At 55.7% G+C, this 24,955-nt stretch overlaps 1 protein-coding gene across 12 annotated transcripts in view; it reads left to right on the top strand.

Annotated features, from left to right (window-relative positions):
* Positions 1-22,961, top strand: part of TLE3 (TLE family member 3, transcriptional corepressor) — a 49,324-nt gene extending 26,363 nt beyond the window's left edge. For 3 of the 12 annotated variants that reach the window (XM_070796994.1, XM_070796993.1, XM_070796998.1), the window contains 14 exons: positions 6,297-6,501; positions 8,074-8,090; positions 11,943-12,062; positions 12,973-13,023; positions 13,624-13,776; positions 14,175-14,316; positions 14,870-15,069; positions 15,645-15,721; positions 16,501-16,750; positions 17,111-17,358; positions 17,872-18,019; positions 18,871-19,021; positions 19,873-19,949; positions 20,941-22,961. In XM_070796994.1, the coding sequence (XP_070653095.1) occupies positions 6,297-6,501; positions 8,074-8,090; positions 11,943-12,062; positions 12,973-13,023; positions 13,624-13,776; positions 14,175-14,316; positions 14,870-15,069; positions 15,645-15,721; positions 16,501-16,750; positions 17,111-17,358; positions 17,872-18,019; positions 18,871-19,021; positions 19,873-19,949; positions 20,941-21,048 (1,947 nt within the window). In that variant the 3' untranslated portion in view covers positions 21,049-22,961. The remainder of the gene's footprint in view (positions 1-6,296; positions 6,502-8,073; positions 8,091-11,942; positions 12,063-12,972; positions 13,024-13,623; positions 13,777-14,174; positions 14,317-14,869; positions 15,070-15,644; positions 15,722-16,500; positions 16,751-17,110; positions 17,359-17,871; positions 18,020-18,870; positions 19,022-19,872; positions 19,950-20,940) is intronic. The other 9 variants (XM_070796996.1, XM_019967738.2, XM_070796997.1 and 6 more) reach the window with 6 other exon arrangements.
* The last annotated feature ends 1,994 nt before the right edge of the window (positions 22,962-24,955 follow it).

Genomic DNA, 24,955 nt, shown 5'->3' with positions numbered 1-24,955 from the left:
ACTGCTGGGAGGGCAGGGTTGGAGTGACAGAGTGATGCTGGTGGATCCTCACCCTTCATCATGTCAGTGGCACCTGTGATGGTTATGGGCTTCTGTCCTTCTGGTCTGAGTTGCCTGCGGGGGGCTGGGCAGGGGAGTGTTAGCCTGGTCTGAATCCTGGGAGTGGTGAGGAAAGGGGAGACCCTCACCTGCTGTGCAGGAGGAGTGGAGAGGAGGCCGGGAAGGAGAACATGAGTGGGTGGTAACTGCTTCTAGCCAGTGATCTGGGAGGCAGAGCCCCCCGCAGGGAAACCATATTGTACAGTTTGAGGTCTCCTCAGAGACCACCCAGCCCAGGGTCGTGCAGCCTCTAGGCTCATGAACTTTGAGGCCGGGTGCTTTGTGAGGATGCACGGGAGGGTGTTCAGCAGCAGCCCTGGTCCCCACCCACTGGATGCCGGTGACCTCCACACACAGTTGTGACACCCCACAATGTCTCCAGACATTGCAAAATGTCCTGGTGAGGGGCCGGGGGCAGTGCATGAAAGCGCCCGAGGTGGAGAGCGACTGATTCAACTGACCCTTGCTTTATAGAGGCTGGGAGTGACAGCCAGTCACACAGCGTTCAGGAGCAAAGTCAGGCCAGACGCCCCAGGCTGGCTTTCAGCTCAGGGCTCCTCCCCTGCCACCTCCTGCCCGGTCCGGCCCTGGTGTGGGGCCAGTGTCCTCCTCCTCAGTGGCAGTTCACAGCTGGATGGCCGTGCTGAGAGTGGTAGGCAAGGGCTCAAGGTGGGAAGTGCCTTCTCTGAAGTTTCTCCTCTCCCAGCCCCTCGCCCCCATCCATACTATAGGCCCAGCCCTCCCACCCCTGCCATGGCCACAGTGGGGTCCCCTCTTCCCCCGACCGCCTCCCCCTTTGGAATTAAAATCCTCTTATGAAAATAGTTTTTGAAAAAAAAAGTTCTAAGAAAGAGTGGAATTGAGGAGAAGAAGCACTGCTTGGATTAGCTCTGCTTCCTTCAAGGAGTATTTAGGAAGCTACGCGTTAGGTCAAGGCAGCTCGAGGCAGATATTGGAATTCAATTAAAGCCAACGAGTGGGGCCTGTGACCCCCATTTTCGAGGTAATTGCTTCTCCAGCTCTGAGTGAACGCAGCCATCGCCCTGTCATTAAGCAGGCAGCCGTCTAATCGCTGCGCCTGCCAGAGCCTCACAAGGCAGGAATTACGGACAGGCTCTCGAGCTGGGGCATCCCGCGAAGGAGGGAGAGGGAGAACGGGCTTGTGGCCGGCTGACTCAGGAGAGTGATGGGAGGAAGGTGGTGAGGGGCCTGGAGTCCTGCCCCAGCAGTAAAGGGCAGGGAAGGGAGGGCCCACGAGGCCGCAACAGCAGCTGGTACCTGCCCCATGGCACAGCTGGATTTGCCCCTCTGCGGGGAGGAGTGGCCTGGCCTCCTGGTCTGGGAGCTGAGGGGCCTTGGGCAAGTCACCTAGTTCCTCCAGGCCTGTTTCTTCATCTGTGGAAAAGTGAAGGGCTGGGCAAGTGTCGAATGATGTGCCCACTTCAGTCAGTCATCTGGGGCTCTCTTGGGCATGGGGTGGAAGGATTCTGCCTTCGTGCCTTGGCTTATGTCAGAGAGAGGTGAGAGATCGGGTATCTGGCAAGCCTGGTCACTGGCGTGCCTGCAGTGAGGGGCATGTTTATCACACGAGTTAGAGGATTTCTAGGGTCTCCCCTCCAGGTGATAGGGGATGGAGGAACTGACGGAGGCCCAGGCTTGCTGGTCTGCGGGGAACTTATGTCCATCTGGGGAAAGCAGGCCTGAAGGCGTGTGTGTGCTCGTGGAGGGCCTACAAAACCCGGTTACTGCAGACCTGATCCACACCCTCTCTTCTTGGATCCAGGTTATTAAGGGAACCTTAGACAGTCAAAAGGTTCCTGAGCATGGGGGCGGGGGCAGAGTATTGTCCCTTGGTCAGCAACTTGCAAAAGGTTTCTCTAGGCAGAGTAGACACAGTGAGCTGATGGTACCCACCACTTCCAGAGCTCACGTTTCAGTTTGCTCCACGCTGGCTCCAGGTCACTGAACCTGGCAGGTGGAGGGGTTCTCACCCCACTTGCTGCTGCTGTTCAGTTGCTCAGTCACGTCCGACTCTTTGAGAACCCATGGATTGCAGCACACCGGGCTTCCCTGTGCTTCACTATCTCCTGGAGTTTGCTCAGACTCATGTCCATTGACTCAGTGATGTTACCTATATATCTCATCCTCTGCCACCCCCTTATCTTGCCCTCAATCTTTCTCAGCATCAGGGTCTTTTCCAATGAGTCGGCTCTTCGTGTCAAGTGGCCAACTCACCCCACTTGTCCACTGACAATTTGGGCTGTGTCCCCTTGAAAATTGTTAGTGGAAGAGATTTAAAGTGTTGGTAGCTTTTTTTCTGGAGTGTAGTTGTACTGGAGTATAGTTGATTTACAGTGTTATGTTAGTTTCGAGTGTATAGCAGTGATTCGGTTATACATACACGTGTATTTCTTCTTGTTCAAATTCTTTTCCCGTTTAGGTTATTATAGAATATTGAGCAGCGATCCCTGTGCTACACAATGGGTCCTTGGTGGTGGTTACTTATTTTTTTTTCAGGTTAGGTAGGGGTGGGGTGAGGAAGAGGGAGAGGGAGGTTGTAGCTTGTCACAAATTGCACAGGGTGTGCTGAAGCCAGTCCTGAGGTTCTCGCATTCCCTCCACAGTGCTGATGAGCTGGGTTCGGTTGACAGGGGGATGGATGGTGCAGAAAGGGAGCCTTAGAATGAACGCATCCTTTTCTCTCAGCCGGGGGCCATGGTAGAGAAAAGTCACGCTGGGCTTGCGTTCTGGCTCTGGTCTCTTTGGCTTAGCAGAGTCATCTCACTGCCCCTGAGCCTGTCCCTGTCTCTGAAATGGAGTAATAGCATTGTTGTGAGCCCTCCAAGCTGCAGTAGAGCACAGATGCACAATTCACCTGGAGCTGGGGGGCCTCTTTTGTGGGCAAGAAGTAGAAAGACCAGGCAGAGGTCGGGGCTGCTCTCCCCTCCCCCGGGAGGTGAGAAGTCTCCATCTCATACAACTGGGACGTCCTCAGTGGGTCTCAGCCCTGGAAAGGCTTAGACCACTTCACTAGGTTTAACCCATATCATGAACCGGAGAAGCGAAGCATTAAATCAGGTAGCAGAGGCGTGAAGCATGATGTGCATCATCCAGTCACACAGACTTGGCCAGCAAGGGCCTCCCGTCAGTGTCCCCTGTGAATGAGTGGCCCTGTGTTCTGAGCCCAGGACCTGGCACTTGGCCCCATGAGGAAGGCAGGGACACACGCCTGTCCCCAGGATGTCTTCTCTGACAGGCTGCTGTTCTGGCATGAAATGTGAAAGGCAAGAGGAGGGGGCGCTCGCGAGGGGCCTTGCCCCCTGGTTGGGGGTTTGAGGGGGTTTGTTGACTTCCTTTCACTTCATGGACAGAGAGATCCTGGTCTTAGAGGGGACAGTGGAAGCTGGAGACAGGCTGCTGCAGAATTGAGCCCAGTGCCTCCTTGGATGGGGGCCTCGATCCCATTTCTCCCCGGTTGAAAACCCCATCACCCTCCCACTTGGATGTCTCTGTGTTTCCTCCCCTCGTCCTCTGAAGTCAGAGATGTGTCATGGGGACAGGAAAGCAGCCTGAGGATGGCTGTGCCCTGCCTGTGACACTGGGATGGAGAGACAGGTGGAACACTGCCAGCCGCCCCGCTGCGGAGATTTTTTTCTCACTCTCTGTCACAACCAGGATGCTTGTCAGCAGACCCTTGACCTGACGAGCCCTGGCATCTGTCCTCGCCCTGAGACAGAAGCCTTGGAGGTCGGCTGGCTGTCCTTGCCTCCTTGAGCCTGCTGGACTGCTCCTGACCCTGCCTTCCATCCATCCAGAGCAGACCTCGGGGGAATTTCTGGCTGTGCAGGGGGTCCTGCTCTTTTGTGCTTGAAGATGAGAAGTACGCGGAAGCTGCCTTTCCTCTGTTGCAAAAAAGACATACCTGCTTCATGGGCCACTCCAGAAAACCACCATCTCCCTCTTGGAGGCTAAACAGCTTTGAAAGCCAGTGTCTTCCATACAGACACTGCAACTGCAGATATAGACTCTGTTGCAAGACTCTGGTGCTGGTTCACTGGTTCACCTTTCAGGAAGCAGGCTGCCCCACTGACACTCCTCGTCCCAACTAACCATTCGAGCTGCACCTCCATGGGCCTTGCCTCTGGGGGGTGGATGGCTTTAGGATAGACACCTCCACTTTGTGTCTGCTCTGGCGTCTCAGGGCAGACAACCCGGACCAGTGGCCACCAGCAGCTTCCATAAACTTCCCTCCAAGAGACGTCCCAGGTCTTGAGCGATGGCTGTAATCCCAGCCTTTTCCCCCTATGCTGAAAAATGAGCCCTGCAGGGCTAGGAGTGTAGTACCTCAGTTTCCTCATTTGCAAAGTGGGGATCATGAATTTGGGGGTGCATGAGGTTGGCAGTTTGTGGTTTAGTTGAGGAAGAGCAGGTCTCTTAATGTGTGCTCTGTGCTCAGACACTCAGTCGTGTCCAACTCTCTGCAATCCCATGAGCTCTAGCCCACCAGGCTTCTCTGTCCAGGGGGCTCTCCTGGTGAGAATACTGGAGCGGGGTACCATTTCCTCCACCAGGGGATCTTCCTAACCCAGGGACTAAACCTAAGTCTCCTGCATCTCTGGCATTGCAGGCAGTTTCTTTACTTGGTAAGCCGTTTGGGAAGCTTTTAATCCCTGATCTCAGATACACTTACTGCCTCTTGGAGCCGCATGTGCATCCAGAGCTGTGGGCCTTCTCTGTATTTTGTCGTCTGTCAGCAGTGGCCAGAGAGCCACGGTTCACATTGACAGGTGAGCTTGTCAGGCTTTGGCTCTCTGTCACCCCCATAAACTCTTCTTGCTCTGGGGCAGGGGGTCTCCTTCGGAACATTCTTTGGATGATGTTGGTAGTTGACCGTATTCCAGCCCCTGAGTACCAGTTTGCCGTCTTTAAAGTGGGCACAACCCTTCTGCCAGGTAGTTGAAAGGGTCAGAGATAAGCTTTGGAAAGGGCCCAGGCATTCATTCAGGCATTCAGTAAATTTCCATTCCCTCCCCTCGTGCTTGTTGAAAGGAAAGATGTATGTATAACCCGAGGCCCCAGTCATTCCCAATAAATGTTTCAATCTCTATGAAATATTTGGTCATGGTGTAGTCAGCGGCACAGTGCCCATGGTTCTTGACACAATCTTAAGATTGATAAAGGGTGTTTTGTCTCGGCTGCTGGGGGAGAACAAGGGGACGAGGGGAAGAGAAGACCCTGAGACCAGTGCTAGGTTGAGGTGTTCGAGACATCCACAGAGCAGAATCCTTGACTAGGGATTGTTGTCCTTGCTGTTGATGGTCGTCGTTGTCATGCATGCTCAGTCCTGTCCAACTCTGGGACCCCGTGGACTGTAGCCCTCCAGGCTCCTCAGTCCATGGGATTTTCCAGGCAAGAATACTGGCGTGGGTTGCCATTTCCTTCTCCATCTATTGATGATAATAACTGCATTAATACCTGTCTAGATTTGGGGAAAGTAGGGGAGAAGGGGGGCCATGAAAAGCCCTCTGGTAAATGTTAGCTATTGTTAAGAGATCACTTAGTGACCCACCTGAGGTCACCCAGCTAGTAAGTGCCAGGGCTGGGATTTGGATCCAGATCTGTCTTAATTCCAAAGCCCCCCTTTTCACCCTGTTCTCCACTCTCCTGTTCAGTGACATTGGTTCTCATTCCTCTGGCCCCAAACTCTTCTTGATCCCAGGACTCTTCTGCTGTGTGCTGCTCTTGCTCTGTAAGACAGGCGTGGAGTTCTTCAGAATTAGGGAGTCTTCCCCAGGGTTGGGGTTAAGGGTGGGAGACGCTGGCTGCTGACGTTGGCAGGCATGTAAGCATGAGCAAAACTGTGACCGCTGGGAGCTTAAAAGTGGATCGCCCTCCACAGAGAGGGAGCCCTGATGACTGTGGTTTTTAAATGCATGCTTTATTTATCTTGGGCTGGGAATCATACATTGAGAAATTCTGTCCTGGTTGGGGAGGAGGTGGTGTTTGCCATCATAAATCTTGTGTCTAAATTGCAGTCCATTAACAGACTTCCTCCAGCATGACAGCATGTGGCCTGAGCTGGGGATGAAGCTTTGGGGGGTGCGCGTTCCCCTGCTGCCTCCTGGAGGAGCGAGAGGGCGGCCCAGGCCTCTGCCGCCCTGCTGGCTCGGCCGTGCTCACCACCCACTTCATTGCAGCAACAGCAGCTCCAGGCGCAGCACCTCTCCCATGCCACACACGGCCCCCCGGTCCAGCTGCCACCCCACCCGTCAGGCCTCCAGCCTCCAGGGATCCCCCCAGTGACGGGGAGCAGCTCAGGGCTGCTGGCGCTTGGTGCACTGGGCAGCCAGGCCCACCTGTCAGTGAAGGACGAGAAGAACCACCATGAGCTGGACCACAGAGGTGCGACCCGGGGCCGGGGCAGGGGCAAGGGCGGGGGTGGGGTGTGGGCAGAGGCTCTAGGGGCCCTGCTGTGAGTGGACACCGCGGACGCTGCCACCCGAGGACCAGGAGTTAGCAAGCCTTGGAGCTGTCCATCAGTGAAGCTCCTGGTGCCTGGAGACCAGGCCCACCCCCAGACCCATCCCCAGGCCCTGAGTGTACCCACTCTGCTCTGCCCTAAGTGTACCCACTCTGCTCTGCCCTGGAAGACATCTGGTCCTTTCATCCTAGAGTACCCTCCCATCTTCCTAGCTACACCCTGCCCACTCTCCAAGGGTCAGCCCCAGTCCCATTCCTTCAGGCGGGCCTCCTGGCCAAGCTGAGGGTTTTTCCAAATTCCCAGGGGAGTTTAAGAGTCGGGGTCCCAAGACCTCTGTTGCCATCATCTTCTATCCTTCCCTGGAAAACGTTTCATCCTCACAGAGATCATTAGCCCTCTGAGAACAGAGGCCAAGTTCCCAGGTGTTTAACCCATCAAGGATCCTTGGAAAAGGTACCCAGTTGACTTTCAAGTAAAGACGTGTTAGGGGGCTGTACGCTACATAGAGACAGTGCTGGTGCCGCTACAGGGAGAGGACTGGGAAGATGGGGAATGAGAATGCCCCCCATCCTTTACTCAGCCCTTCCCGCAAGGAAGCTGGAGGGCATCAGGAGGGCTTCGTTTTATCGGGATGGGAAAGGGCCTGGCTTCCTAGCAGACCCTTTGCAAACAGGACCACTTTGTGTGGTCTGCCCTCAGATGTTTTTTTCTAGCTTTGATACGTAATTGACACATAACATCACATTCAAGGTGTACCATGTGGTGGTTTGATTTATGCTTAGATTTCACTGGGGCACATGCCAATGCCTTATGGGCATGAGGGCCTTGGAGCGTCACCATCCTGCCCAGGCCGGGGCTGGGGAGTGGTAGCAGGTCCTGGGAACTGAGACTAAGATTTTTGTCTCTGCCTTAGGATGATCCTCCCGACAGAGGAAGAGGGCCTCTCTGCAGCAGACAGGAGGACCAGGGAGCTAGTGCTTGACTAGGCAGATAATCAGAGGCCTCTGCTTCCAGGGGCTCTTGGCAAAGAAACAGAAGGGTGATAAAAACACCACCATACCAAAAAACCACTCCTATAATTAATTAAAAAGAAATAACAGTAATGTTCTCAACTCTCAGATCCTATGGATATTTTACATAGCACGATCCTTCCCAGGCTCGTGGCTTTAAAAACTGCTGACCAGTAATCTTGGCACCCTTCTCAGCATGGCAGGGAGAGCTAGGCCACAGAGCCCCCTGCAGCCCCACCCAGGCCTGGTGGCCCGGCGAAGCGATGGAATTGGGGCGGTTAATTTCCAAACTGAGAGACGTCACCTAATGGCTCTGCCTTGGCTGACCCGGGGTGACTCAGAGAGCGAGGCCACTGCCCATTTTAAAACCCGTGAACTAGCAAAGCATAAAAGCCAGATGGACGAGACTGACCTTGCTTTCTTTTTGTTTTTCTGTGTTGTGGGACCTGACCCTCCTCCTTTCCTGGCCTTCTGTCCCTGAAGAGAGAGAATCCAGTGCGGTAAGTGCTGGCACTCTGGGGCCTGTGGGGTGCGTTCGGGGTGCAGGGTACTTGGGGTACCCTGTGTGGGCTCCTGGGGGTGGCCGGGTATTGTCATGAAATAAGAGCTGTTATCACCTGTTGATTGACCTTCACTTGGGCAAGCTTTTACCTCTCCAGGCTTTAGGGCCATCGTTTGTCAAATGAAGATTTGGGCTAAGTGAGCTGTAACTAACCCCCTTTTTATATAAGAGGTGATTACTGGAGAGGTCAGCCGGCCAGCCCTGGGTCGTACAAGGGGGGTTGTGGAGTCACGGGGCTGACCCCAGAGCTCGGGACCCTGGTGTCCCTCCCTCATTTGGGGCCGGAGTTCCCTCCCTGTCCCCTAGGTTGGCTGTCTCCTATATGATCCTGTATCGTCTTTATTTCCTCCCAACACCTGAGGTTTCTCCCTGTTGCAGGCTTTAACTTGGTTTAAGAAGTGCTCACAAGCGAGCATTAAGGCCAGGCTGCCTGCGTGTCTGCCAGCTCTGAGATTTGCCGTAAATCTTTCTGATCACACTGAGGCTCAGAGGTTCTGTTTCAAGTGAATAAGCCTTCTGAATGAGCGCAGTGGAGTCTGGATAAAAAAATCCTCCAGCGATTAGCAAAGCTATTTTATTCCTCATCACTGTCCTTATATCTGGGGCCATCTAATCTGTTAGGATGGCTTTGGTTATTACCTCGTGTTAAGTAGGACTTGGAAGGTCAGGCAGTTAACTAACCATCTAAACAGCAGCTTCCTCGGGTGGCTTCTCCATCTCGACCCATGTCCCCTCCCCAGTCCTCCACTGGGCTGATTCTGAACCTCGCATCAGCAGCAGTGCTCACATCCGTCCCCGAGGCTCTCGCCTGTGTGCTCAGAAATCCAGGTCATTTGGGCCCAGGAATGGCTAGGTGCATAAGAAAGGAACAGCTGAAGCTGCAAATCCATTTTGATTGCTTTCGTGTTGATCCCAGGAGGTGACATTTTTGGAGAGGTAGTTTACCTAGACAGGAAGAGGGCTGGGCTAGACACCTCAAGGCTCAGCCTGGTCCCAGCTTCATGGGGCATTGGGTAGCCCTCTTGGCCTCTCCCAGCCTCAGTTTCTCCATCTGTAATATGGGAATATTCCTGCTCAGCCAGCCTCTCTCCTTAGTTAGGAAGACCCCACTTAGCACAGGACCCAGGACCCAGCTTACCTGCTTACCACGGACTTGCCACAGAGAGCAGTGGCTGCTCAATCCCTTCACTGCCTTCACACGTCCTCATCCTCATCTCTCTTGGCCTTGGCTTTGCGCCCTCTCTGTGAATGCTTTCTGCTAAAGAATCCCACGAGGAGCCCCCAAGATCGGGGCTCTTTACAGTGCTCGCCGATGTTGAGACAGGGCAGAGGGGCCCCTGGAGAGTTCAATGGAAATGAATGGGGTCACCGTCCTTGCCCCAGAGGGCTGTGGGCCGGCCCTGGGGGTAGGCGGTAGGGGCTCACATGTGTGCACGTAGCCATGGTGTCGCGGGAAGTGGAAACGAACGTAATCAGCCCTTTGGAAACCAGGCTGTCAACAGATGAGGCCCCGGCAGGAAAGACAGGGCCGTGTCGGAGTGGGAGGGGGGCCGACTGGCCGGGCTGGAAGCTGTCCCGGAGGGGTTAGTCTGGAGTCCAATTAGAGGTAGCTTCATTCATATTTCCTTGCCTAGCCGAAGCAATAAAAAATACTTAGTTTTTTGGCCGCCTGCCAGCCAGAGGCGGGCTGGATCGATGCCGCTAAACGCCTGACATGACTCTCCTCCGGTAGCAGCGAGGCTTTGCAGCTGACTGCAAAAGAAAGAGCCCGCTGTTCTCGGAGCCGCGGCCTGGGTCGCGGGGAGAAACAGGAGCGGCCGCACGCCCCCCTCTCCTTGCTACCCGCGCAAGAGCAGAGGGGCTGGGAGTGTTTCTGCTTAGCACGGGGTGGTCGCCGTCGGAGGAAATGAAATGAAATGACAGTGATTTTTCTGCCGGCGCTCGCCGCGGCTAATTGAATTGCGGCTATGCGCGCATCGCTGCCGCGCCTGCCCAGCTGCGGGGAAGGTTGAAGCTGCACTTCCATTATAACCTCCATATTTTCTTCAAGGCTTGATAACTCTGCCATTTTAATTTGCTTCAGGCAGAAGCTTGGCAGGGAAGGGCTGCCCAGAAACCGGCTTAGGGGAGGAAATGAGGTTCTGTGGCTCCTTCCCGCACAGCTCCCCGCAGAACGCCAGACCCTGCCTCTGGGGGAAGTGGGGAGACTTTCCATCTGCCTCTGGAAGGCCTCCGCCTTTGAGGAGACATCTCTGCAGGTCCCCACGTAGGCTTGTCACACACCCCTGGGCACGGGGACGAGGATGGACTGGACTTTGCTCCCCGCCCTGCCCCAGCTGGGCGGTCAGCTGCTGGAGGGCAGGGACTGCATCTTGTTCATTCCTCCACACCTGCATCTAGCCTCAAGCCTGATCCAAGGCAGGTGCACAGAAGAAGGTGCCGAGGGCTGCAGGGGAAGGTGCAGTGCGGTCTCTTGTCGTGTTATTGTTTGGTCATTCAGTCGTGTCCCACTCTTCTGCGACCCCACGGACTGTAGCTGCCTGGCTCCTCCCCTTCATGGGATTCTACAGGCAAGAATACTGGAATAGGTTGCCATTCCCTTCTCCAGGGGATCTTTCTGACCCAGGGGATGAACCTGTGTCTCCTGCATTGGCAGGTGGATTCTTTACCACTGAGCCACCAGTGTAGTCTCTTAGGAAGGAACAAACCTCAGTGGTCCCCTAGAGGGGGTTGTGGTATCTTTCCCTTGGCACAGAGGTTTGCTGGCAGGTACCCCTGCCCATCGCACCTCCCTGTCTGCTCCCAGCCTGGTGTTGGAGGCCACGTGACGCCTGTTGTTCCCTACTCACCCATCGCACCACCAGCTGGAGTCCTTCTCTGAGAGAAGCTCTCAACTTCCAAGACTGCTCCATCCTCAGACCCACTGTCATTGTTTCTCCTGCCTCACCTTGTTAGCCCACCTTCCCTCTTCCCAGGCCTTACATTCCAAACTCTTCTCATCCTCACTTGCTTTGTAGTTGAAGGGAGAACTCATTAGTTCTTTCCAGGCATAAAAGCCTCGGGTTTTCTTCAAGTGGCCTCCTGCTGGGGGACCTTGGGCACGTTTCCCGTCGTCTCGGGACCTGGATTTGGCCATCATCACAGAGTGGAGGGGAATTCCACCTGCCCTCTATGCCTTTTCCCATCTTCAGAGGGAGAGGCTTCATGACATTGTGTTTTCTGCATCATTGCAACCCTGGTGTTTCTCTCTAAAATTGCGGGAGGCCAAGCCGTCATGGAGGGGCATTCACACAAAATGCCCCGTTGCGTACTTACACTGGGAGACCTGTTGGCACCTGGCAGCTCCCCTGCCTGTCAGTCCCTCTTCCTGTCAGGTTTAGCAGATGAGGTATTGTGCATAGCCCCAGTTTGTCGGCTCAGATCCGTCTTCAAGACTCTGTACAAATTCAGTTTATCCATTCTTTGAGCACAGAGGGGTGGAAAAGGAGATAGGTGCGACCCCCGCCTTCATGAAGCGCACAGGCTAATAGGCCAGAGGCCAGTGGCTCGTGCAAGGTTAATTATCTAACAGCAGCGACATTGCTACAAAAGAGAATTGTCATGCTCTCAGGGCCTCTCCCAGAGGAACCAAATCTGGGGAGTTGGGAGGGCGTCCCTCCCTGGTGAGGCTCTGATGGAGCCAAGACCTACAGGGCACACACGACACCTCAACTGACCTTCTGGGTCACCCCACTGAGCTATATCGATGCACGAATGAAATGTTCACACTGAGTCTCCTCCTTGCTTCCAGAATAACTCAGTGTCGCCCTCGGAAAGCCTGCGAGCTAGTGAGAAGCACCGGGGATCTGCAGACTACAGCATGGAAGCCAAGAAGCGGAAAGCAGAAGAGAAGGACAGTTTGAGCCGATACGTACGTCTGGGGGCTCTGCTGGGGTTTGTGTTGGGTCGGCTGGGCTGAAGGAGGAGCCCTCCCCCGCCCCAGGGCCTGGTCGTGGAAGAGTCAGGTACAGGTTGGGGAGGAGAGGTGGCCTGCTGAGGAGGGCAGGTGGCCTGGGCATGGGAAGCCTGCATAGATCAGTGCGCTGTGAGCATATGGGCCACAGCCAGGAGGGAGTGAGCAGAGAGGTCCCCCTGGGCCCTGTGGAGTCTGGGGAGAGTTAGGGGCCCCCCCAGATGGACCCACAACCCCGTGCTACCATCACCGCCCCCTCAGAATCTGTGGTCTGCTCCAGGTGCCATCCCTGGTGCCCTCATACTTTGACCCTACAGGTGGTCATGGTTTCTGCTCTGTGCCAGGCTGGGCAGGGCTGAGAGCTGGGGCAGAGGGCAGGGGGCAATGCGGTGTGGGAGCCAGTGCCCTTGGGCCCAGCCCTCCCTGTCCAGCTCCTTGGCTGCTCTGGGGCTTTGGGCGTATCGCGCAGCCAAAGCCTCAGCTGCGTTTCTGGGAGATGAGGCTAATCACCCTTCCCACACTGTGATGGAAATGATGGAACGAGACCAGTGTATGTACAAGTGATGGCGGATGTCAGGCCAACTGGAGAGAGGTGTTTGGCTCCAGAGGGACAAGTTAAAGGAAGCTTAGAAATATAATGGGGGCAGTTGTGGGTGACGCTGCCGGTGGCTGTGGGAGCCGAAAGACCCTGGGTCCGGGAGGCTGCACTAGTAAGCAGCAAAGAGGAGGCCGCCGCTGGTGGGGCTGAGTGGGGACAGTGTGCACTTTGGGGTTTGGCTGAGGTTCAGCTCCTGGCTGGTGGAAATGGGATGGTTTGGGCTCAGTCTGGGGTGGGTGTGGCCTCTCATTGGCTTCTCTCTCCATGCAGGATAGTGACGGGGACAAGAGTGATGATCTAGTGGTGGACGTTTCCAATGAGGTGAGGGCAGTTCCCGGTCGCAGGGTGGCTTTCTGCGTGGGGAGTTGGAGATGGTTCCTGTCCCAGGTGGGAGCTGTTGGGTCTCGGCTATTGCACCCTTACCGGCAGCCCCAGCTGGGTTTGAGGCCTTTGGGTTGGGGGCATCAGGCTGGTCAGGAGGAGGAAGACAGGACTTGGCTGCTTAGTGGCTGGGGAGTCATTCAGCATGCTGGCTTCCTAGGATGGGTCTCCAGAGAGAGAGACCCCTGAAGATCCCAGTGGGGGGCCGGCTCCCCTGGTCCTCTAGGTCAGCTCTATTCTCCGCACCATCCCTAGGGTTTTAGGGTGGTGAGCCCCGTGGGTCAGCCTCAGCTGGGAATGAGGAGCTAGAAGGGATCTACACGAAGTCAAGAGGGCCAGCTCCCCAGCATGGAGGCCTGAACTCATGTTTGATCTTGAGCAGATCCCGTCCACCCACCCGCTCTGTCCTCAGTCTCCCCGTCTCTGGGATGAGGAAGGGTCAGACTAGGTTGTTAAGAGCTGGTGGCCTCCCCTTGGGACCAGAGAAGACTCAGGCTCATCGTAGCTCTTAGCACATCTCTGCCTCACTTGTGTCCTTAGGACCCTGCGACACCCCGGGTCAGCCCGGCACACTCCCCTCCTGAAAATGGGCTGGACAAGGCCCGTGGCCTGAAGAAGGATGCCCCCACCAGCCCCGCCTCGGTGGCCTCCTCCAGCAGCACGCCCTCCTCCAAGACCAAAGACCTTGGTCATGTATGTGGGGGTCTGCTCCTGGCACCGCAGAGACTAGGAGAGGGCTAGGGAGGGTTGGGGCAGAGAGAAAAAGTTTCTGGAAAAGGGGCTGCACCTGGAGTGCTGCTGATTAGAAGGTGGAGGGGTGGAGCAGAAAGCACATGGATTGGGGCTTGGCCTGGGTTCACATCCTGGCTTTACCACGTACAGGCTGAACCCTGTGCTTAGTTACTCTTTCTGAGCCTCGGTTGCTGCATCTGTAAAATGGGAACAATGAACACAGTCCCTGCCAAACAAGATTGGGCAAGAATGAAGGGGTTGTGTGGCAGAAGATTGAGAACTAGGCCTCATGTGGTGTCTAGCTCTTGGAGAAAGGAATCTTCATAGCCTCCTTTGGTGTCTGCGTTTCCCCCTTGCAGAATGACAAATCCTCCACCCCTGGACTCAAGTCCAACACACCAACCCCGCGGAATGATGCCCCAACTCCTGGCACCAGCACGACCCCGGGGCTCCGGTCGATGCCAGGCAAACCTCCAGGCATGGACCCGCTAGGTATAATGGGTAGGCACAATGGGGCTGAGCTGACTGTGCTTGAGGGGAGGGTCTGCCCCGGGCCAGGGCTGGAGCCTCACAGATGGGCCAGAGCACCAGGCAGGGAGTCGGAGTGAGGGCCTGTCTCTGCGGGACTTGGTCAGGTTTGACACCGAGGTGAACGCCTGCTGCTTCAGCACTCATGTCAGGGCTTACTGAGGCCACTGTTGAGCTCAGCGTGTGGACGGAGCTTTAGACAGCTCGGGACACCATCAGTGTCTGTCTGCCTTTGTTGTTAGTTCTGTGAGATTCTGAAAAATGCTCTTCTCTGGGCCTCTGAATCTTGTTCTATAAAAAAAAGGTGGGCACATCTCTCACCTCAAACCTTCTTGGGCTGTGAACATGGGGATCTCTGGTAGGTGAGCTCAGCCCAGGAGGACTGCCTGGAGTGGATAGCTTGAGAAGACAGGAAAGATTGCTTCTGGGCCAGAGGCAGCCTGGTGGCCTGCGCTTTTCCTGGATGGAGGGGGTGGGACCCTCTCCCCTTGGCGGTGCGTCCGGGCTTACCTCCGCCTCCTTGCAGCCTCGGCCCTGCGCACGCCCATCTCCATCACCAGCTCCTACGCCGCGCCCTTTGCCATGATGAGCCACCACGAGATGAATGGCTCCCTCACCAGCCCCAGCGCCTACGCAGGCCTCCACAACATCCCGCCCCAGATGAGCGCGGCTGCAGCCGCCGCTGCTGCCGCCTACGGCCGATCGCCAATGGTGAGCTTTGGAGCTGTACGTAGACCTTTTGGCTCCTTTTTGGGGGGCTGGGCAAGGAGTGGGAGGGGAGTGGAGGGGGTTAGAGAGACCCGTCCTGCATGCAGGGGGCGCCTCTGGGTCCAGTGACAGGCAGCTCCTTGGGGGAGAGTGTTCATGAGGAAGCAGAAGGGAACACTCTTGGGGTCACAGGCCTGGTTCCCACCCCTGCCCTTTGGTCACCACGTGACCTCCACCAGCAGCCGCCCTGGGCTGCCCTTCCATCTGGGAAGCGGGGCTGGCACCCGTCTCTCTGGGCGCTCTGGGGTGGGACTCCCATGGTGAGTCAGGAGATTTCACGAGGCAGGGCCTCGGCCCGTGGGGCTGCCCACGTGTTATACCAAGGCGTGTCTGCTGTTACTGAGAGGGCCCCGGCCTGTGTTGTCGCTGGAACAGGGGCTTTGCTCTGCTCAGCCATCTTGGGCTCTGAAGAGGCAGCGTGGTGCTGGTGGGACAGGACGTGGTGGAGGAGGAAGCTGGGGTGGCGGCGTTGTATAGTAGGGGGACGGAGGGCGGCACCCCTCACTAAGGGCTGGCCTTGTCTTGCCTTACAGGTTGGCTTTGACCCTCACCCTCCCATGCGGGCCACAGGCCTGCCCTCAAGCCTCGCCTCCATTCCTGGTGGAAAACCGTAAGCCTTGACTACTTATTTTCTGCTTGTTGGGGAGGGCAGAGAGCACACCACCCACTCACCCATCCCCTGCCCTGATGGGCCTCTCCTGGGGAAAGGTGTCTGCCTCTCTAGGGGTGCCCCTGGGGCAGGTTGCAATCCCACTGATGGCTGCCTGGCTGCACTCCTGATCGCCCCCAGGCTCCCTCTGAAAGGGGAAGAAGGTTTGGGGTTGAGGTTGTGATCCCTGGACTTGAGAGGGGAGGAACATTTCACATGTTGGGCTTCCCAACCAGATGCCACGGATCTTCCCTGCCCTGGGGGTTCCTGTGGGTTCTAGCCGCAGCTGGCACTCCTATGACCTGAACCAGCGGGCAGACTACACTGGCTCACCCCTGGCTCTGATGTGTACTCTGTGATTCATTCAGGGATGGGGGGCAAGCAGATTTTCTTCCCTAATACTACTGGCTCCTAGAGGAGGGGTGGCATTCAAGCTGGGCCCTTTCCAGGGTCAGAGTGCTAGAGATTGTATAGATGGCGGGAGAGGGTGTTCCAAGGCAACGAGGGGTCAGTGACGTGGTTCGGAGCGAGGATCTATAAGCAGGGGCAGAAGTCAAGGCAGGACTATGAAGCTGTCTCCGTCCTGGTGGAACCAGGTCAAGGAGGTTAGGGTTACCAGGTTTCCTAAGATGAGGGCAGGGGACACCTTGGAGGCAGGCAGGCCAGGCAGGGGTTAGGGCCAGTTAGGAGAAACTGTTAGAGGACTGGAGATGGCAGAAACGTGGTTCTCCCCCTTTCAGAGCCTACTCTTTCCATGTGAGCGCTGATGGGCAGATGCAGCCCGTGCCCTTCCCCCACGACGCCCTGGCAGGCCCTGGCATCCCCAGGCACGCCCGGCAGATCAACACTCTCAGCCACGGGGAGGTGGTGTGTGCGGTGACCATCAGCAACCCCACGCGCCACGTCTACACAGGAGGCAAGGGCTGCGTGAAGATCTGGGACATCAGCCAGCCGGGGAGCAAGAGCCCCATCTCCCAGCTGGACTGCCTGGTGAGGATCCTAGGGCTGCGGGCATCCCTTCTAGCTGTTACAGGAGAGCTGGGGCCTGGGGCAGTGCCCCACTGACCTGGCCAGGCGCAGCCCTGTATCGACTGAGCGACTCTGGGCAACCTGGCAAACTTCTCTGAACCCTGCTTTCGTTGTCTGGGGAGATGATGCTGGTCTCCAGGGGTCTGTGAAGAAGTGAAAGTTTAAAAAGTCACGAGTGAGCAGTGGGGTCAGCCTGGCAGCCGCGATTAAGGGCAGGAAGAGAGCAGATGTGGCAAGGGTGCTCAGTGTTGCTGGATGTGACTCTCCCGGTCCCCGGGAGGAGAGGTGGGTGGCGCTGAGCATTGTCCCCTCCCCCTTCAGAACAGGGACAACTACATCCGCTCCTGCAAGCTGCTCCCTGATGGGCGCACGCTCATCGTGGGCGGCGAGGCCAGCACGCTCACCATCTGGGACCTGGCCTCGCCCACGCCCCGCATCAAGGCTGAGTTGACGTCCTCGGCTCCGGCCTGCTACGCCCTGGCCATCAGCCCTGACGCCAAAGTCTGCTTCTCCTGCTGCAGTGATGGGAACATTGCCGTGTGGGACCTGCACAACCAGACGCTGGTCAGGTGAGGCACGGGGGGGAGCGGGGGTGTCCTCGCCCTGGGGAGGCCGTGCTGGCATCATGGCTGCAACCAGCTGGTCTGAGGTGTTGTGGGGTGGCCGGGGTGGCACAGGTGAGGGCACCCAGGTGAAAGGACGGCTTGTACCAGGTGCCCACAGAGGCGGGAGGGCTCTGTGGACCAGGAGCTTGCACCAGGCTCCAGGGAGAGGGGGCCTAGGGCAGACCTGGCAGGGCAGAACTCAGATAAGTTGAGACACGCAGAGATGTGGGGAGAAGAGGCGGCGTTGAGACCGGTTTGGAGGAGCTTAAGCTGCTGGGTCTGAGTCCTCCCTCCCTGTGACCTCATGCAAGTACTGGCCCTGGCCGAGACGCTCGAGTGGGAGAGGAGCCCTGAGGGACCATGGCCCTCGAGCTTCCCGTTGTGCTGGGGCAGAGTTGGCGTCTTCCTGGGACAGCTGTCAACATAGCAGTCAGTGCTTCCCTGGGGCTCACCCTCACCCCTGCCTGGCCTTCCTAGGCAGTTCCAGGGCCACACGGACGGGGCCAGCTGCATAGACATCTCCCACGACGGCACCAAGCTGTGGACGGGGGGCCTGGACAACACCGTGCGCTCCTGGGACCTGCGGGAGGGCCGGCAGCTGCAGCAGCACGACTTCACCTCCCAGGTGTGCGCCTGGGACCCTCCCCGTCCACTGGGGCAGCATGGGGCCTTCCCTCCCTGGGTCTCAGGGGCTGGTTCAGGGGACCAAGGGGTCCTCACACGCAGTCATTACAAATGGACCTGAGACCAAGCTGAGTCATCTAGGAAGGCTTCCTGGAGGAAGTGGCCGTGAAGCAGAATCCACAAGGCTTTGGAGTTGGTCGCACTTGCCCCTTGATTCCCAGCTCCTCTGCCATTGAGCATTTGGCCTCAGTTTTCTCATTCATGGGATGGGAATAGTCATAGCTACTTCATGGGTCTGATGTGAGTACCTGCAATGGTCCCTCTGAAAGCCTTGGCTGTAAGCCTGGCTATAGAAAGCATTCCATAAATGCTAAGTATTATTACTTTTTGTTATTGTATTATTTGTGTTAATATTTTAATCTTGCACGTTTAATACATTAGTGTTTTATTTACTCATATTTTTCTTAAGGAAAGGTGAAAGTCACTGAGACAGAGAATAACTTTGAAAGTGAAATGTCTGTGTCACCTCTGAGTTTGAATCCTGGCTCTCCTGCTTTACTTTTTAGAGTCAGCAACCTCTCTGAGCCTCAGCTTCCTCACCTGGGAAGTTGATTGGGGATAAAACATGAGATCCTATTCCCTTGAGGGGGAGAGAGGGGGACTTTACATTGCACATGGCAGGTGGGGAGGTGCTAGGGGAGGGAGTCGGTAAGACTGAGCCCACAGGGTTCCTGAGCAGGGCGGTGGAGGAGCGCCCCTCTTCTCCCTCCTCCTGTCCCCGCCGCACTGCCCCCGGCACCCCGCTGCCGTGGTTTTGGAGGATGCTGATCTCTGTCCTCCCCTCCCCTGCAGATCTTCTCGCTGGGTTACTGCCCCACCGGGGAGTGGCTGGCCGTGGGCATGGAGAGCAGCAACGTGGAGGTGCTGCACCACACCAAGCCCGACAAGTACCAGCTGCACCTGCACGAGAGCTGCGTGCTGTCCCTCAAGTTCGCTTACTGCGGTGAGCCTGGGGGAGCGGGAACCTGGCCAGCCCTCTGTGCAGGGATGCCGCTCGGAGCTTGGAGAAGGGCCAGAGCCCCCCTAAGTGAGCATGGTCTCAGAACTAGCCTCCTGACCCAGACCAGTACCCCCATCCCGCCCCGCATCTGAGGATGCAGGTACTGCCACAGGGTACCAAGCACCTGTGACACCAGGCCAGAGCCAGACCTTGCTGGCCTGGGGCAGGAGCAGAGCACCTGCCTACAGGTGATTTGGACCATGGGCTTTGGTGGCCACAGCTCTGGACTGGAGTATGTGCCGGCCCACTGACTAGCCATGCAGCTTAGGACAGTCCCAGCCTCTCTGAACCCCAACAGGTCTTTATGGACCAGGAATAGCAGGCACCCCCCCAGGGCTTTGGGAACCCTGGAGCTTTAACGCAGGCAAAGCTCTGGTGGCGTGCCTGCAGAGACCCACCACCTTTGGCTGGATCTCTAGCTGCTTGGAGCTTCGCCATCCCCAGTACTTCCTGCCATCTTTCAATAGTAGAATCGAGATGGGTCAGTTGAGCTTAGTGGCTTTAAAAAGAATCTTCTGGCGAAGTGTAATCCCTGTGATTAACTGCAGATCCTGCCTCTCTCTGTACCAGCCTGTCCACCCCTCCCCTTGATTGCAGAGAAAGGCAGTATCTGAGTGTCCGTGTGTGTCCGTGTGTGTGTGGTATGTCTTGATTACAAAACACTTCTCACAAGGGAAGAGTCAGCCCAGCACTAGTTAGCGGGTCACACCGCGTTTCCATGGTAGCTGGCCATGTGGGGCGGGTCTTGCTTTAGAGGGCAGCAGCCCACAACCTGATGTTTCCTTTGCCTGCAGGCAAGTGGTTTGTGAGCACTGGGAAAGATAACCTTCTCAACGCCTGGAGGACTCCGTATGGAGCCAGCATATTCCAGGTACTACCTGCCCTCCAAGTGCCCCTCTTGATTCTGCTGAGAGTCTGGGCCTGGCCACGGTGATGGGGCAGGGATGGGGGAGGCAGAGCAGGACTTGCCCTGACCCCTACCTACTGGGAGTCCAAGACGGCTTCTCCAGCGGCGAGGGTTTGGACTTGGGCACATCAGTGGGACCCATACTCTGCTGCTAGTGGCATCTGACCAATTGGGGCGAGGGCTTTTAGCAGGGGCTCTTGTAGGATTTCTAGAGCAAGGAGGAATGAAAACATGCTCTTGGCTCTGGCCTGCACACTGAGCCCTCACAGGAGGCGCACCGGGCGTATGAGCAAACTGGGCAGCTTTTTTTTTCTGAGCAGTGTTGTCTGGTATTAAAGTAAGTTCATTTTCCATCTCAACACTTCAATATAAGGAGAGAGGTATGGGGCCAGAGAAGGATCCAGAAAGAGGTATGAGAGAGGGAAGAGGCTTTTTTTGTGTGTGGGTTTTCAAAGCCTGGGGCCTGACGCTGCACTCTCCCTCGCTCACTCATATACACTCACACAGAGAGAGAGACACACACACAGTCTTGCACACTTACACAGTCACACACAGTCTCTTTCAGAGCCAGTAAGACATTCTCTTGATGCAGTTTGGAAGTCTGGCATCTGGTGCATCACACATGTAACTTTCAAGAGTCTCTAGTTACACTGGATACACCTGCTCTCAGCTCAGAAACGCTTCTTCCTATTTGTAAACTCAGGATGCAAAGCTCACACTCAAGTGTTGTGTTTTGCTGCTCGGAGCTGACTGTAAAGATCACATCTGGCCCAGTTAATGAGCTTTTCCTTATGCGGAAGCAGGCAGAAGGGGCCCCACTGATGGGAAGGGCTGTGTTTGAAGGCCTCACAGCATGCTCTCCAGGGTGGGCAGAGGGCGGGTGAATCCCACGAGTACCAAGAAAGCGCTGAGTACCCCCAGAGAGTGAATTTCTGTCCTTTCTCTCCTCCTCCAGTCTAAGGAATCCTCGTCAGTCTTGAGCTGTGACATTTCGGCGGATGACAAATATATCGTAACAGGCTCTGGTGACAAGAAGGCCACGGTTTATGAGGTCATCTACTAAGCAAGGACTGTGACGGGGCTGTCAAGCTCTGGGAGACCCCGACTCGGCTGTGCCAGGGAGACCCCGCAGACACGGAGGACGGGCAGCGAGCGGCCCAGCACCGTGCTCCGGCGGGCTGAGAGGACACGCCCGTCACGTCGGGACTCCTGTGTCTCACGGACTCCCATGGATTTCTCCCCTCCTCCTCCCATAACGATGCTGGCAGAGGCTGCACGTAGATTTGGAGGCTCATGGCTCCGGCTCTCCACATACACCCTCATGAATCTCTTTCCTTCCCCTTTCTTTTGATGTGTCCTCCTTCCCCAGCCCGGGGACACTGGAGTGTGGACCACACGTTTGTACCAGGGAGTGGGGGAGGGTTTCACGTCCCCGATTGTGCAGCGCACAAGGTTTGTGAAAAGTGTAAATAACAGACTCCTATCTCGGACTGGTCAGCGGGGGAGGAGGCCCCTTCCCACCGGCAATGCCAGCCGTGTATTTCGCCTGCTGTATTCGTAATCCACTCGTGGTGGTGGCTTTTTTTTTTTTTTAAACAGAAGTTCCCATCTGGGAAGGGGAGGCAGGGAGGGGGGCAGAATGGAGAGGGGAGTGGGAGAGGAAGAAGACTCCTGGGTGGAGGAGGGGCAGTATGGCTGGCGGCCAGGTCAGCCATCAGGTACCCCTGGGTGAGTGTGTCTCCATGTGGACCTGGAAATCGTCTTAAGGCATGTCAGGACCCAGCTCCAGACAGACTGACGGACAGGCAGAGCTCGAGACGGGTGCCCACCCAGGCTGACGGCAGCAGAAACACAGTGAATTTTTCTGTGGCCTCCTGAGTTCCACCTGCCTCTTAGCCCTTTGGCTCCCCTCTCGGGTGTCTGAAGCTGTCTGTCTGTCTGTCTCCCCCACCCCACCCCCGCCTCCATCTCTCTTTGGTGCACACTTGGTTGTCGTGATGAGAAATGGAAGTTCAAAGGCACTCTGTCTCCAGCCCTACTTAATCTTCGGACACAACCTGAAAAGGACACAAAGGTAGAAGAACGCATAGCAACTCAGCTCAGGGAGCTACCAGAGGAAAATAGCAACTGATGTGGGTGCTTTTTTTTTTAATTCGAATAAAAGGAATTAGAAGTGATGTCCTTTCATAAAATGCCTTCTCCCCACTTTCCTGCCTCTGACCCCTTACTCTCTCCTTAGAGGGAAAATGTGTATTTAGCCTGCAGGACGGAGTCTAAGGTTGATCTCCCTGCCCCCCCACCCCAGGCAGGGCAGCAGGGAGAGGGGACTTGGGGTTGGGCTGGGGGTGCACCGCGCTGACTTCTCCTGGCTTCCTGTCTCTCTTAGGAGCCCAAACAGCTTACAGGTAGAATATCAGCTCCTGCGGGTGCCACTTTTTGGTACCAAAATGTTCTGAGGTATTAGAATTTTGTTTTTTGTTTTGGTTTTCCTTTGGTCTTTTTTTTTTTTTTTTCTTAAGGAAAAGCTAAAGGCCGTTATGAGTCCTGGTGGTGGGCTCTCCGTGGATGTAGCATATGGAAGATAATTTTTATACTGCATTTTTATGGGTTATTTTCTAATGTGTGATCCTGTCTGGTTAGAAGGAAGGGGGGTTCCCAGTGAACCCCTCTCCAATGTTCTTGCTCCCAGGTGAGCCCCTCCACATACCTGGCTCTGGAGGCGGAAGAGAAGGGCAAGGTGGGTGCCCTAACCTTTCTGAGGCTGGGGAGGGGTGTCCAGAGTCTGTCTGTGTCTCTCTTCCTCTCTCAGTCTCTCTCTCTCTGGGTCTCGGATGCTTAGCCACCACCTGTTGTTAAGGCTCTTGCCACAAGGGAAGGCGAGGGTAGAAGACAAATTGATTCCTGAAGAAAAAAAGAAAATGAAAAGTCATTGTAATGACCTGTTTTTATATTTTTAAAAGTTACTATTTAAAGGTTTGATTGTTGCGTTTTAATTCTTCCTCCTCCCCCTGCCCCACCCCAGTAGTTTATCTCCATTCTCCCTCCCCTCACGCTCCCAAGAAGAGGGGTGGGGTGCTGTCTACCCCACGTCCTGGGTGATCTCCTTTGTCATCCATAAATGTGAGCGCTTCTTTTTTTAAAGCGTTCCCATACTGCCCCCACACCCCTAGAAAGTGATCATGTGGAACAGTTAAAAAGGGAGTGTTTTCATGACCCCAGCCCTGTACTGTCTCCCCAGTTTAAGGCAGGGTGGGGTGGGGGGGTCTCCTCAGGGCAGTTCCCAGAGGGGAAGTCCACAGTTAACACCCATGTCCTGTGTAGCTGCCACTGCCCAACTCTTTGCGGAAAAAGATGAAATGGGATGAACTTGCAGAGAAATTGCAAAGTGTCTATGACCATCAGGACCCTGAAAACCTCTACCCTCTTTTTTTTAAGCTTAACTTCAGATGCTGTGGGGCAACCCCACTTAGGAGGGGTTTACAGAGAGGAAATGGGGGCAGTGCCCTTGAGGGTGCAGGACTGGCCTGGGGTGGTGGTTCCCAGGTTCCTGGGCATCACGCAGCCATGAGCTAAATTTCCAGAATGTGGGGCTAATGTGGTTTCCAAGTCCTGCCAAAGTCACTGCAAATGAGCACATAAAAATGATTGCCTGCTGTTATTTCATTCAAGAAAGAGGATTGAACATTTGAAAAAAGGAGTGACCATCCAGATAGAGCAGCCTTTATTCTAAGCCTCGAAAGGACAGCTGGACTGCACGTACCAGGGTCACTTAGCTGGAGCTGGGCTTCCTGTCAGACTTGCAGAAGAGAAGCTTCCAGCATGTAGGAAGAAGGCCCGTCTGCGGCTATGTTTGGCTGACATCTCTGTCTTGTACTGGTGGCACAAACTTGAGTAAAGGAACACCCCTTTGAACCATGCTTTCCTTGCTTGTCAAAGTCTGATCATCACAGCAGAGGGCTAGCGGGGCCAAATGGGGGAGTCTTTGGCCAGAACATTCTCTCTGTGCCTGAGGGTTGCAGGTCCCAGTGGGTAGAAAGGAAGAATGTCTCAGAATGCTCCCCTCCACTCTTGGCTCCTGGGAGTGAAGGCCAATGTGAGGCCCATTGCTGAGAAGGGGAGACCATCTCAGAAAGGCTCTTCTACCAAGAGGTTCTGGGCACAATTGAGCATGGGGAGACGACCAAGACTCACTTCGGGCCCGGAAGCTCCCAGTGGAGGCCAGGGAGAGACACCTGACCTGTGAAAGTGCAGTTGGGAACACATCCTTCGGCTCTGAGTGCTGGTGCCTCCACCCTGCCTGTCCGCGCTGCGGCTGTCCTGACAGAAAGAAGCTCACAAGCCTCTCCACCCCGAGCCTCTCACTGCGCATGCTTGTCTTTGCCTCGCTACTGCCTCCCACCCCACCACCGCTCCCCTCCCGCACTTTCCACTTTACGGAACCTCAGCCCTGACTCAGCCCTACGAAAGCCATATCCACTGCCGTATCCACCTCTCGCGACTCTGCAGATGATTCCTCTGCACTTGAAGGCTTGGGAGGCCTCTTCGAATCTTTGGGGAGGAACCCAAATACTGTACACACTCCAATTTCCGTCTCTAATCCCCCAAGATTGCCCCTACCTCCTCATCAACAAAGTAGCAGAAAACCTTGATACCATTTTCCTGTGGTGGTTTAGTTGCTAAGTTGTGTCTGACAGTTGCAACCCCATGGACTGTAGCCTGCCAGGTTCCTCTGTCCATGGGATTTCACAGGCACGAATACTGGAGTGGGGTTGCCATTTCCTTCTCTAGGGGATCTTCCCAACTCAAGAATCGAACCCAGGACTCCTGCATTGCAGGGGGACTCCTGCACTGCAGGCCGATTCTTTCCCAACTGAGCTACGAGGGATGTCCCATTTTCCAAGCCTTTTTCAAAGTCACCCCTTAACCATTCCTGCAAAAATCCAGGCTCATACTGATCATAGCATTTGCAA

Source organism: Bos indicus, chromosome 10 (assembly GCF_029378745.1).
Source record: "Bos indicus isolate NIAB-ARS_2022 breed Sahiwal x Tharparkar chromosome 10, NIAB-ARS_B.indTharparkar_mat_pri_1.0, whole genome shotgun sequence".
Lineage (NCBI taxonomy): Eukaryota > Metazoa > Chordata > Mammalia > Artiodactyla > Bovidae > Bos > Bos indicus.
The sequence above is the reverse complement of the archived record's forward strand: the minus strand, read 5'-3'. Positions and strand labels throughout refer to the sequence as shown.